We start from the raw sequence: 12,606 nt of genomic DNA on the forward strand, positions 1-12,606 counted from the left end.
TGTGTGTGTGTTTATAGGACTTCACTGAGACGAAGGAGAAGTGGGATTTGTGTCAAGCTAATGTCAAGTTTCCAGAGAGAAAATGAAGCAGCTAAATCTCTGTTCAGGAGGCTTGAGGTTTATTTTTTTATGTCATAAAGTAGCTGATAGTGACCATCAGTATAGTCAGTGACCCTGCTTGTCTCCCCCTGTATTTACACCCTGTGCTGTAGTAAATAAGACACGTGCTAAATGTTGTTCGGCTGTAAGTGGAGTCATGTGATTTTTTTTTCCTTTTCCCCTCAATTTATCCACAGTTTTTCCCATATAAGAAGCGGGTCAGTGTGACCTGAAACAAAAACAACCTTGTGCTTGATGGAGTGCGATAGCTGACAGATGTATTATTTTGTAACTGGGCCAGGAGGTTAGCCAGTGTCAGCATGGGAGCAAGCCAAGCAATTCCAAATAGATTTTTTCAGTGAAGTCACTACTGAAATGAACACTATTAAAAGAAGAAAACAGCACCTTATAAGCATGCAGCCTGCCTCTTTAGCTGCAGAGGTACAGAGTACAGCTTCCTTTGCATTAAGCCCCACCTGATCCAGTTAAAGTGTTAACAGGAAAGATTAAGGACTTGGCTGTCCTGAGGAGGACGCACTTACTTTTACCTCCAGATCAAACCCTCTAAATGCCAAACTCATTAAAAAAAAAAATCCCACACGTTTACTGTCAAAAGTCACTATGTATTCCCATGTGCTAGGGGAGACTGGGGACGTTTGCAACTTTTGATGCATTTATCTATTGAGCCTACATGGATTAAACCAACAATTTTTTTATTTATTAAACTTACATCTGTCCCCTTAGAGACGTCTACTTTTATCTCTATTAGGGATGTTTCTTGCAGCTAAAAACACCCTGCCTTGCAGAGTTTGCATTTCTTAAAACCAATCACAAATGTCTTGGGTGGCGCTAAGTCCAGGATGCAGCATGTCAGGAGGCGAGCTCCAGCATTAAAATGATAACTTTACTGCAAAAGAAAAGATAACAGCTTGTTTATGCTCGTGCCATTAGCATTCAAGGCGCAAGTTTGCTGTTTTTACCCTGTAGGTTGCAGCTCGGAGGTTGTTTTTGTTTTCTAGGGACTTTGACAACAGAGATATTGGACGCCACAATAGCACTTTAAACAAGCTACCAATGGCAGACTGATACCTGCTGTGTGCAGCTGGTGAGTCAGGCTAAACTGTAATTTAAATTTTGACAAGTCATCAAGTCTAAAAGTAAGAAAACAATCAGAAAACTTGTCAAATTTTTTATTAATCCAAAGGCTGTCCAAACAAATATTGCAAGTTGCGTGCTATTTGAAATTGTTAATCAGTAATCAAATTGTATTTTACTGTATTTTGTTAATGATAAATAATGTTAACAGTTGGTCTTTGTCTCCTGAGAAACATTTGCATTTGCAGGCAAAATTTCTGCAGTCTCCCAGACCTTTTGTGTTGTTTTCCAAGACATTTTTTAAGTGGGAAAAAGACACTTCCAGGTATTTTGTAATGTTGTAGAAGTAATCAGTGGTAAATTCTTCTGTATATGTTTAGTTAACTTTTCTGCTAACTTTACTCTTTCAAAGTCTGTTAGTATTTCATTAGCAGCTTTTGTGAGCTTAAGTTCACATGAAGTTTCGGTGTGAATAATAACTTAGCAAAATATGTAAAAATAAAAAAAAACAATTAATATAAAACATTTCATTAGTCTAAACACCATATTTGACTCTGAGGTAATCCTAAACTAGTGTTAATTGTGATACTTGGATTAGGTTATATAACAGTAAGTCATGTTTAAAGTAATTCTCCCAACTTTACTGTATTTCAGTACTTCTTGACCTCTTGAGCCTGAGTTAACCCCCAGCTCCTCCCTCCCTCCGCACTTAAAGATTACACATTTATTCCTCCTGACAGTCTGCAGTTACTCCCATCGTGTCCGGGGACTACAGTCACCACCGGGACAGAGCGGCGATGGCATCCCGGGTCTCCTTCACCCAGCTCCGACTGGAAGCGGAGCTGGAGCGCTGCCGGGCCGAGTGCCAGTGGGACAAGATGCCGGCGATCATCGACCAGATGCAGGCAGCGCGGTTCCACGAGGACGGTGAGTGTTCTGTCCACACCTGGAGGGGGTCTGAAGTGGAGGCATCTGTTCCTGTTCGTTTCCTGCTCGCTTAACCTGCACACTGCAAAAAATAACCACCGACAAAACAGACGCGTGGTCCATAAATGACAGGTTGAATCTGCTCTACATTCTGACCAAAGTTGTTTTAATTCCGCTCGTTTTTAGGGGAAGTTTCAGGAAGTTGTTTCCAGAGTTTGGTAGAAGTTTATTTGCAGTTGGAACAATTTACCTGGTGGAAAATGAATAACATGCTATAAATAAGTGTATTAAATTTTGGTGTACTTGATTACACCTGCAGTCAAACTGATCATACGTATTTAAAGTGTGTTATTAATTATTTAACTTTAAGTTCTTTACTTTGAAAGAACACATTTTGTACTGAGTGTGTTTTAGTTGTAATTAAATTGTAAAAAAGGCACAAATTTAAGAAGTATGATTATTTTCATGGTCGATTAATTGGTTCATTATTTTCTCAATGAATCAATTAATAGTTGTTTGCCTGTAAAATGTCAGAATAAGGCTGGGTAATATATCAATATTGTATCGTATGGTGATATGAAACTAGGTATTGTTCAGCCAAACATGAAAATTCAATCATTATCTACTCAGCCTCATGCCGATTCAAGGTTGGGTTTAGTTTTTTAGTCCACAAAACCCTGCTGGAGTTTCACAGGAAAACTGTGTAAACAAGTGAAGGTTGACCAGTTTTCAAACCAAAAAAAAAAAAAAAAAAACAGCTGGAAAAAAGTGCCTCCATACTGCTCTGGTGTAATCCAAGTCTCCTAAAGCCCCAACATCCCAGGAGATTCTGCAACACTGTTTTCCTGTGAAACTCCAGCAGTGTTTTGAGGACTAACAAAATAAACCTGACCCTCAGTCAGCATGAGGGTGAGTAGATAATGACTGAATTTTCAGTTTAGGGTGAACTATCCTTTTAAAGAAAATTGATGCAGGAGATTTAAAAAAAAATTCATGTTTTCTTTAAAACTTTCATTAAGAAACAGGAATTGCTCTTATAAAGTCTGGTTAGTGGTGCAGCTGTTCTGTTGTTCAGGTGGAAACTGTAGACTTTTAGAAAGTTGACAGTTAATAAACAGCTGATCAACTTAGTGTATCCTATATTTTTATCATCAAATTACAATTTTGCACTTGTCTTGTGCTATCAAGAAGCTTTTAAAAACTCTTTTTCCATTGAACCACTGACCTATTCGAGCTCTGGTGGTGTTTTTCCTAAGACTGGGACAATCAGACGTCTTAGCTGTAATAGGCACATGTTAAGGAGGAACGGTTTACTTCTCTGTAACTTTGGAATACCCAGGAGCATTCCCAAAATTAAGACCTTTGTAGATAAAATCTCTGCAACAAACGTGTTGATTCCTGCCAGAAATCACATATTTTAACACATCCCTAAAGACAGTGGACAGCATGGTAACAGCAAAATAGCAGCAGAGGAAACATAAAAATACCACCCTGTGCACGAGCAAATAAATGGAGGAACAGATAAAAAATATAAAACACAGGAGAATGAAAGTGAGAATACGACTTTAAGGACTCTCAAACATGTCGGTCTTAAGTTTTGCCTAAAAATGTCCACAAAAGGGGAACGCTTAATTTAAAACTTTGATTCAGAAGAATCTGCACATCTGTCGGATGAGAAATTTGTCCCATTTGCCACAACAGATATGTGTGGTTTTAGTTTTCTATAAAGCAGTAAGTTGTGGCACTACAAGTGAAAATTATAGTGCAGTTGTTGCATATTGCTCCTTTAAGTGCATTTTGCTCATAAATATGACTTATGTTCTTTAAGTTGTACTTAAATAAGGTTTTGAAAGCAGGACGTGTAAGTAAAAGATTTTATGGATGGATATTTTTTGCAGTGCATGGGTCATACTGTACACAAGTCGGACTTTGGACTCCCAGCAAGATAGAGTGGGTTCCTCAACATAAAGTTTCCCTCAGCAGATTTATTCTGCAAGTAAGACGCTAATAACAATAATAAGTTGTTTACGTTTGTCTCTGTGGGTCAGACTGGGGGTCAGAGAGGGGCTGCCGGATGGCTCCAACAATAAACTCCCTGGAAGTTTACAGTACACACAATGAAAGAGTGTGTACATGATCAAAGGTACTGTAAACTGTGGCCCTCCACAGTGTTAACCCCTCTCATACAGGCTGTTCGTGCAAAACAAGAGTGGACTATTTAACCTTCAAATCACTCCATGCGCTCAAAGAAATGCTTATCATTCTGTGCCATTACTTTGGTGAGTTGCTAATGCACCTGCCGCCTCCACCTCTCTCTCCCCGGCAGAGTAAATATGGGCTCAGGTGACTTGACTGCAAGTCCGCTGTTATTGTGCCCGTAAGTGGCTGATAGTGCCGAGCAGCAGTTTGTCCATGCATGCACACGCACTGAACTGTTAAATCAATGTGGTATTACTGTGAGCACGCACGCTTCACATTAGCTGATCTGACATTAAGTGAGCATGGAAGTCACGGTGCACCAGGAGGGTTAGTTGTAGATTAGAGATAGAGGAACTTCACTTCAGGTAAATAAGGAATTAAAGTTAAAATCCACCCTGCTGTAAAACTGTAAAAAGCAGCTGTTGGTGGTGATTTTACTACTTCTGAGTATCAGCGCAAGAAGCTAAGCAATGCACAACTGTGGACAAATACAGTATTTTTTAAAAGACTTAAAAAAGGTCCACTCAAAAGATTCTGTAGCAGTTTAAAGGGATAGTTCCCCCAAAAAAGAAAATTCAGTCATTATCTACATATCCCCATGCTGATTGCAAGTCCAGTTTATTTTATTAGTCTGCAAAACTCTGCTGGAGTTTCACAGGAAAAAAGTGCTGCAGAATCTTCCAAAAACAGCTGGAAAAAATATATGAAATGCCTCCATGCTGCTCGTCTGGTGTAATCCAAGTCTCCTAAAGCCCCGACATGCCGTTCACTTGTGCACACACATCGTGACACCACACACACCACAGTTCAGATGGTGTGCATACGCATGTGAACATGGCTTCAAGCTAAGGATCTACAGTGAAGATTCAGGCTAAAAACGTGGTGTAAATAACATTTTCTTTAGTCAACTTGGGATGTTGGGCCAATGCTAAGTGGACAATGGCATTCATCATTATAAGAACACAGATGCGAACAATTCTGCAGGTTAAGAATACATTCATGAATCTGTCTTAGACTTTTCTTAGGAGCTTTCTCAAGAACAAATTTAAGAAAAATCACAAAGTGACAGAGACAGATGACAGAATGCTTTAGGAAACTGAAGTCTGAGTCAATTCAAGCATAAATTGTCCTCAAAAGCAAGAATATTTTCTGTCCAACATCTCTGTCACCTCTCAGTATTAACATACTGACTTTTTCCAACGTCCAGGCTACAACTTGTGTGAAATCATTAAACGGCTCTCGCTGCAGTTATGGACTGTGAAACGTCCCGTTGTTTGTGCTTCACCTTCCCCTCTCTGATAGGCTTAGCCTTGGCTGTGCTGATAAAAACTAACTGGCAAATATGTCAAGTGTATCAGGACATAAACACTGTTCACAGAGCTGGCGTCAGAACACACACACACAGAAGGAAAAGGCTAAACAGGAAGGCTTTAATCGAGTGTGTGTACACAAAAACTGAGGTTTACGACTGGACACTGAAGGCCCCGTCAGAACCGAGATGGTTTACCGTCTGAGTAAACTTCAGTATCTTGATTCAACGTAGGTGGATGTGGAGTGTTTATCATGTGATTACATGTTAAAGTTATTTAAAGAAAGTATGCGGGAAATGGAAACTGTAGACTTCTAAATAACTTCTCTGGAATATTTGAACTCCTCTGCCTGAGCTGGTGGGAAATGCTGTTTTTAATGGACTGCCTGAGGTTTGCTTTGGCTACAGAAACAAATGACCTCTGACCCCGAGCCCAGACCTTCTCCAACAAACTCAGTTCACGTTTGCTTCACGGGCAGGAATAACTGTTTTCGTTTGTCCATTTCAGGTTGATTAGAGGTCAAATTAATGCCGAATGTTTGCTGAATGAGTTAGTGTCTGTTTATGAGTCGAAAGAAATCATTAATAATCCTTTAGAAGGAGTAGATGTTTATAATGGTTAAATTGAACAAAATGTTAATGGAGTTTGGTAGGCAGTGAGACAGGCAGCCACTTAACCCAGAGTCCAGAGTGTGTATTATCAGAGCAGTGGGTGTTTATGATGTCCTGCAGTGTCTTCTGCAGTGTTCCTGCAGTCTGGGAGCGAGGGGAAACACACAAAAGTCTTGATGAAAGAGTCGAGGAGAGGGATGAAGGTGTTGAGGAGAGGGATGAAGGGGTCGAGGTGAGGGTTGAAGGTGTCGAGGTGAGGGATGAAGGGGGCGGTTCGTCATTCAGCTGCAGGCCCAGGAACCTGAGGGGCGGACGTCCCGATGAGCTTCGGTGTTTTGCCATTTCTACATATTGCTCCTTTAAATCCCGTCTCCCCAGATGACTACGGGCCGCTGCTGATGGCCGAGGCTCTGCTGGAGGAGTGCCTGCAGGAGAACATGGACCTGTTACGGAGCTCCATACCTCTGATGGACAAGACCCAGACCAAACTGTCCCGGGCCAAAGGACACCTGAACACCATCCTGAGCCGAGGACGACTCACAGTGAGTCTGATCTGGGTTCCTTCAGCTCTTCTTGTAGATTTATAGGTTCCTCTCTGCCTGTTTAAGTTTATTTTATTTATTTTGACCAAATAAATGAAGTACAGAAACCAGTATACTCTTAGAAATAAACACATTATCTAGAGTCTTTGGCTTGTCCCCACAGGAGAACCCTTTTTAGGTTGTGCTGGAAGCTTTTACAAAGGTTCTTCTATGAGAACTTTTTTATATTCAAGAGTTTAGTTAGAACATACCCGGGGGGTTCTACCTAGGACCCGTTTATGATCAAAGGGTATTATCTAGACCACACTGAGATTGTTCTACAATAACCTTTTTACATTATGGTACAAAGAACCCTTACCAAACCCTCAATGAAGGAGTTCTTCAATGACTGTTGAAATTCTTGAACTCTTCTAAGAAGGGTTCTTTGGATAGAAAGTGTTCTTAATTGAACCCTTAGTCTTACAAAGAACCTCTGACAAAAAAAATGGTTCTTTATAAGCAAATAGTTCTGGGAAGAACCTCATCCTTTCAGGGAGAACCCTTATGGCACCCAGTGTATTTGACAGATCAGAAGAAGCTTGTTATACAGATCTCTTCCTTTGTGTTGCGTCAGTTAACCGTTTATTCTCTCCGGTTCTCCAGCCCAGGTACCTGAACGAGGCTCTGCTGCTGATGGCCAAGGTTCACTATGTTCAGGGTCGTTACCGTGACGCCCAGGGAATGTGTGCCAGGGTGGGACTGGAGGAGCTGACGAGGGACGACCAGCCGACCTACCATCTCCGACTGCTGGCTGAGGCTTTTGTCATTAAAGGTATCTGACATGTCTGGAAATATAAACAAGGAAATATCAGTATTTTACAACTTGGGTTGTCTTTTTCCATCATCACAGTCTGTTATAAAAATATTGTACAATCCTTCACTAAGATCTGCAAACACTGAAGGTCATTTATTATCATTATACAACACAGGACAATGAGAGTAGGGTTGTAGTTCTTTCATAATACACATAAAATACAACATATATACACATAATTAATAACAAAATTTATAATGCAATAGCATAAAAATATAAAACACAAGAAACACATATCATATACACCCAGGGAATAATTCTGTACTGCAGTTTTTTAATTAGGTGAGTCTGAATGTGAAAGAAAATGTAAATACACAACTTTTTTTCAGTAGCAGCTGGGTTTTTCATCGACACACAAGCCAAGTGATCCATCAGGCTGACGTTCAGAGAAAAAGTGTTGTTCAAGGCAACAGGGTGTTTTCTTCAAGCAAAAAACATTTAAAAGTAATTCAAAAGTGAATCACAAAATCACAGAACAACACACACACACACACACACACACACACAACTATGCCAGGGAAGGAGAGTCAGCAAAATAGCAAAGACAAGAGGCAACATGTTTAATTATTGGGAATTAAAGTTGTAATTTTGGTTAGGGTTGCACAATTAATTGCAGTCAAATCGAAATCACAATATGACCAAGTGCAATATCCAAATCGCAAGTACTGTAGTGCTGCAGAGATGCAGAGATGAATTTTTTTCTGTAAAAATTAAATTATAATGCTAAAATGATTATTCTAACTAATTGTATTGAATGTCACAGTTGCAATTTAAGTCTAAATTATTGCAATATGACTTTTTTTTTTTTTTTTTTTTTACCATATTTTGCAGCTGTAATGTGGTTAAATACTAGCATAAACAATTCCAGCAGCAATACAGTTAATCATCAATCAGAATATTCAGAAATCAGCTTTGCAAATGTTTCTTTGGCCTGGAGAATGTACATTTCATTTTGGTGGAAAATGGCGAATGTAAAGACAGTTGTGTTGTGCGTTACAGTCTTTTGTCCCCCATGAACTTGCCTACAGTGTGTGTGAAGAGTCAGATGATTGATTTAAAGTTCTCATTAGATGTGTTGTACCTGCGTTCAGAGCAGAAACCTGCAGGGTGGTCTCCCACTGCTCATCTAGTGTGTAACATGACTATTTACAGTTTTAGTGCTTAAATATGAGTTTTGTAAACCTACAATATGTCAGCCGGACCTTTATCTCACCTGTCCCTGAGATTTCAGACTATTTGAACATCCACTCCAGTGCTGCTCAGTTACAGCAGATCTCTACCTGTCAGCCGGGACCAGGCAGCTCTGAGGACTGGCAGGTTTCCCTGAAAAACACCACAGACAAGACCGGACGGCTCTCTGCAGACATTTCCTTCATGATCCCATTCCTAATCCCGTTGCTAGGAGTTATTGAGCCCTAAAATCACAATGACCTTGTAGGGGTTTTGGAAGTGGAAGTGGAGGGAAGGTGGGCGGGCTGATGAAATCCAATCTGTGGAAATGAATGTAACACGGCTGGAAAACATCAGCTTGATTGGACAGATAGTTCTGTCAGTGTCCGGTCTGTTTATTTGAGTTTTAACCTCGGCTTGTGGATGATACTGATGATGTTAAAGGGGAAATGTGAAAATTTGGCCCTTTAGTTGTTTGGGGGGGGTTGGATACTGGTGCTAAAACAACACTTTAAAAATGGGAGCAGTGCCCAAAAAAGTGCCTGAACCGACACGTTTAAAAAAAAGGAAGCACAAAATGACAGTCGATGACATTAAATAATAGCTTTTTTTTATTGCTAAGGCAAGGTTGAACAATATATTAACTATTGATAGTCTAAAGTTTACTTGAATATAGAAATTTAAGTATAACGTCGTTATTAAGGTAGCCACGATAAACTGCCATCCTGTGGTAAAATTTTACTTTGTCACCACTCTAAGAAAAAATCCACAGCCCTGATGTGTCCATCAGGAAACTCGGGAAAATCACAGTCTTGAGGCAGAGCAGCAGGAGGACATCAGAGGGAAAAACGGGAAACATTTTCTAGATGAAATATATTTCACTTTCACTAAAATCAGTGATATGGTTGTGGTGTGTGACTTAAAGTGCTATAAAGCATTAGGTTGCATTGTGTTCAAGTTATATAATGTTAGAACAGGTGTTTGATGTGCAGAGTGGGAATAACAGAGGTACCATTCACCCTAAAAGTCAGTTTACCATTTAAAATGAAGCTGTTATTTTAAGGTAAACTAGTTGTATAATGTTGCTTTAAATAATAACATCAATAAAATGCTATAGATTCAGAGTAAAGGCACAGTGTAAAACCCTTCGGGGAACAGATTTACTGCAGCTGGCAGATTTCTACACAGGTGCTGTTTAAAAAACCTGATGATTGTGAGTCACATGTCAAGGAAGCATTTACTGTTACTCACAGTCACACAAAATGCACTTTTCTTTCCAGGAGATTATTTTAGAAATGTTTTAAGGCTATGTGTGATAGGGTGCTCTTAGAAATAACCTTTCCTAAAACTTCCTGTAAGAAGCAGGAATTCTCGTTTTTTTCTTTTCTTTGCTGTCCCGTTGAGTAGTTTGTCTTTTTTGACACATTGAATGCAGCGTCATTAAAGGTCAAAGGTCACACCCACAGAGTATTACACTGTGTATCGTCCTCAGAGCTCTGGATAATCTTGTTACACTCATAATCACCATCATGTCATTACACTCCCTGTTTCCTGATAATCGGGCCTGACCTCATGCTCATGAAACTGAGGAGGATTTTATTATAGTAACGGTTAGATTTTGATTTCCTCTGATTGTTTTGAGATGCATTAAATGAAATTTACAGTGGATTGTTATGACTGACTCTCACATGCTGCACGAGAAAACATCAAATCCTCTGGGGGGGTCTCAGAGCTCCTTCCCATGGTTTTTTTTCTGCGTAAATATGAAGTCAGATGTGAATATTTGGATGATGATGTCTCGTTCATTGGCAGCTGTCGGGTTATTTGATTAGGCCTGGCGTCTGCTCTGAGGCTGCCGTCCATCACAGGCCTCCTGCAGTCTACGAATGTTCCTGCTCACTGCGTTTATTTGTACCAGTAAGTCCACTAACGGACGTCAGACGTGCCATCTGGTCCCGGACCGCTCACTTCTTCCTCTGAGTTTGGTGCATCGACAATATGAGAAAATGGGAAGGGTAGAAATAAATTTAGAACATTTTTAGGTCCTGTTCTTACAGAACTGGATAATTAGATTTAAGGTCAGGGAGTGTATGTTTTCTGTTTACTATCGACTAAAATATCTGAGACAAAAACAGGGAAGGATGTGGTGGAGCCAAAACTAAAATGTTCCCCAAACTATAAAACTTAAAGAGGAATCACTCAGTCTACTGACACTAACTTGTTATCTGCAGTGTAGCTCACTTTTCTGTGTTTTAATCAACTTTTCAAGTTACTTTACACAACTAATATGTCACTTATTTAAAGGAGAAATCTGTAATATATTTACTGTAATAAAAAGTAAAATGACCACATGTCATCAGAGATCAAGGAAACATGTTAAACTGAAATACTTGCTTCTCTGTCCCGCTTTTAAATTTCTATTCCAGGCTGGAATTTAAGTTTTTGCCATTTCACATAACTAGACTTCAAGTTGATGCTGAATGTTCGCTGAATAATTTTGTGTCTGAGTCATAACAAATCATTAATTATCTTTTAGAAGGAGTAGATGCTCATAACGATTAAATTGAGCCAAATGTTAATGGAGTTTGGCAGAAAGTCACTGAACTGAAACTTCAGCATGTATTTTCTGACTCGTTGTTGCTTGTTATTAAGTATGATGTTGCACTTGTCCTGCACTCCTGCAGGAACACTGCAGCCTGTCTGAGCCTCCCGAGTCTGTGGAGGAGGGGGCGGAGAGGAACAACTCACTTCAACCATAGATCATAAATTAAATAGGATTCAACCTGTTTAATTGAATTAATCTATGGCTCCAACTCACTATTTGGACTGCTGCTCTAATTTTTGCACAGTTGCAATGTGTTCCTCTTTTAAGACTTTCATTCATTCCATCTGTGATTGAAAAAAATGATATTTCACATTTCATGTTAGTAGTTATTTCGGATTTGGCTGTTCAGTACAAAGATTTGTCCCTTTTTTCAGTTTAGTGCCATGTGATTTCAATTCTAAATCAAAAATGAGTCAAAATTAAAAGCAAGATTTACAATTCTGTCTCAGTTGGAGATGCGTCCAATTCTTTGATTGACCAACGTTCTCCATCTTTTATGATATTTGTTTTAAATGCTATGGAAATTTTGGAAATATTCTTTGTATGTTTTTGTAGCCTAGCGCTGACAGACTAATTCACAAATGTCATGAGGTGCTGAGAGTCACATGTGAGTTGTTGTTTGCTCTGTTTTCAAGCAGGTAAAAAATGTCGACCTGGTTGCAAACTTTCTCAAATTAAAACTAAACAGAAAATGTGTTTCTTAAGACAAGAAATTGGTAATGCTGTATTGGAATCTTGATTCATATTTGATCAGCACTGCAGTTTTTGGCAGTTTTATTTGGGATTCATAAGCCTGGTGCGCTGCTGTGGAAACGTGTAACAAATCAAACACGCCCCATATTAAATAAATAGTTGTGACGAGCCTGAAGGGATCCAGGACAGGTGGAAATCTGTCTGAGACGTACCTGCCAGAGCAAATGAAACATGAGCTCACAGATTTGTCTGATTTCCTGGGCAGATCTGCTCTATTGTTATGAATAAAATCGAGTTTAGTAGAGTGTTATGTTTTTATTATACAGAAGTGAAAGGCAGCAGTTTTTCAGTGAAGGGTCAGATCAGCTTAATCTTTGCATCTGAAAAGAATTTCCAACCTGTTGGCAGAGAAATCCTAAAGTTTCTCCACTGAACTGGACTGAACATCGATCCTTCCTCCTATAGAGGGCAGCATTACGCTCTTCATTGTGCAGCCTGACAG

At 39.5% G+C, this 12,606-nt stretch overlaps 1 protein-coding gene across 1 annotated transcript in view; it reads left to right on the forward strand.

The window, feature by feature from the left end:
• The first annotated feature begins 4 nt into the window (after nucleotides 1-4).
• ttc7a (tetratricopeptide repeat domain 7A) overlaps nucleotides 5-12,606 on the forward strand; it is a 65,773-nt gene continuing 53,171 nt past the window's right edge. The window contains exons 1-4 of the mRNA XM_084736293.1: nucleotides 5-117; nucleotides 1,935-2,121; nucleotides 6,620-6,783; nucleotides 7,426-7,594. Of these exons, the coding sequence (XP_084592419.1) occupies nucleotides 61-117; nucleotides 1,935-2,121; nucleotides 6,620-6,783; nucleotides 7,426-7,594 (577 nt within the window). The 5' untranslated portion in view covers nucleotides 5-60. The remainder of the gene's footprint in view (nucleotides 118-1,934; nucleotides 2,122-6,619; nucleotides 6,784-7,425; nucleotides 7,595-12,606) is intronic.

This window comes from Lutjanus erythropterus, chromosome 14 (assembly GCF_056507025.1).
Source record: "Lutjanus erythropterus isolate fLutEry1 chromosome 14, fLutEry1.hap2, whole genome shotgun sequence".
Classification (NCBI taxonomy): Eukaryota; Metazoa; Chordata; class Actinopteri; order Lutjaniformes; family Lutjanidae; genus Lutjanus; species Lutjanus erythropterus.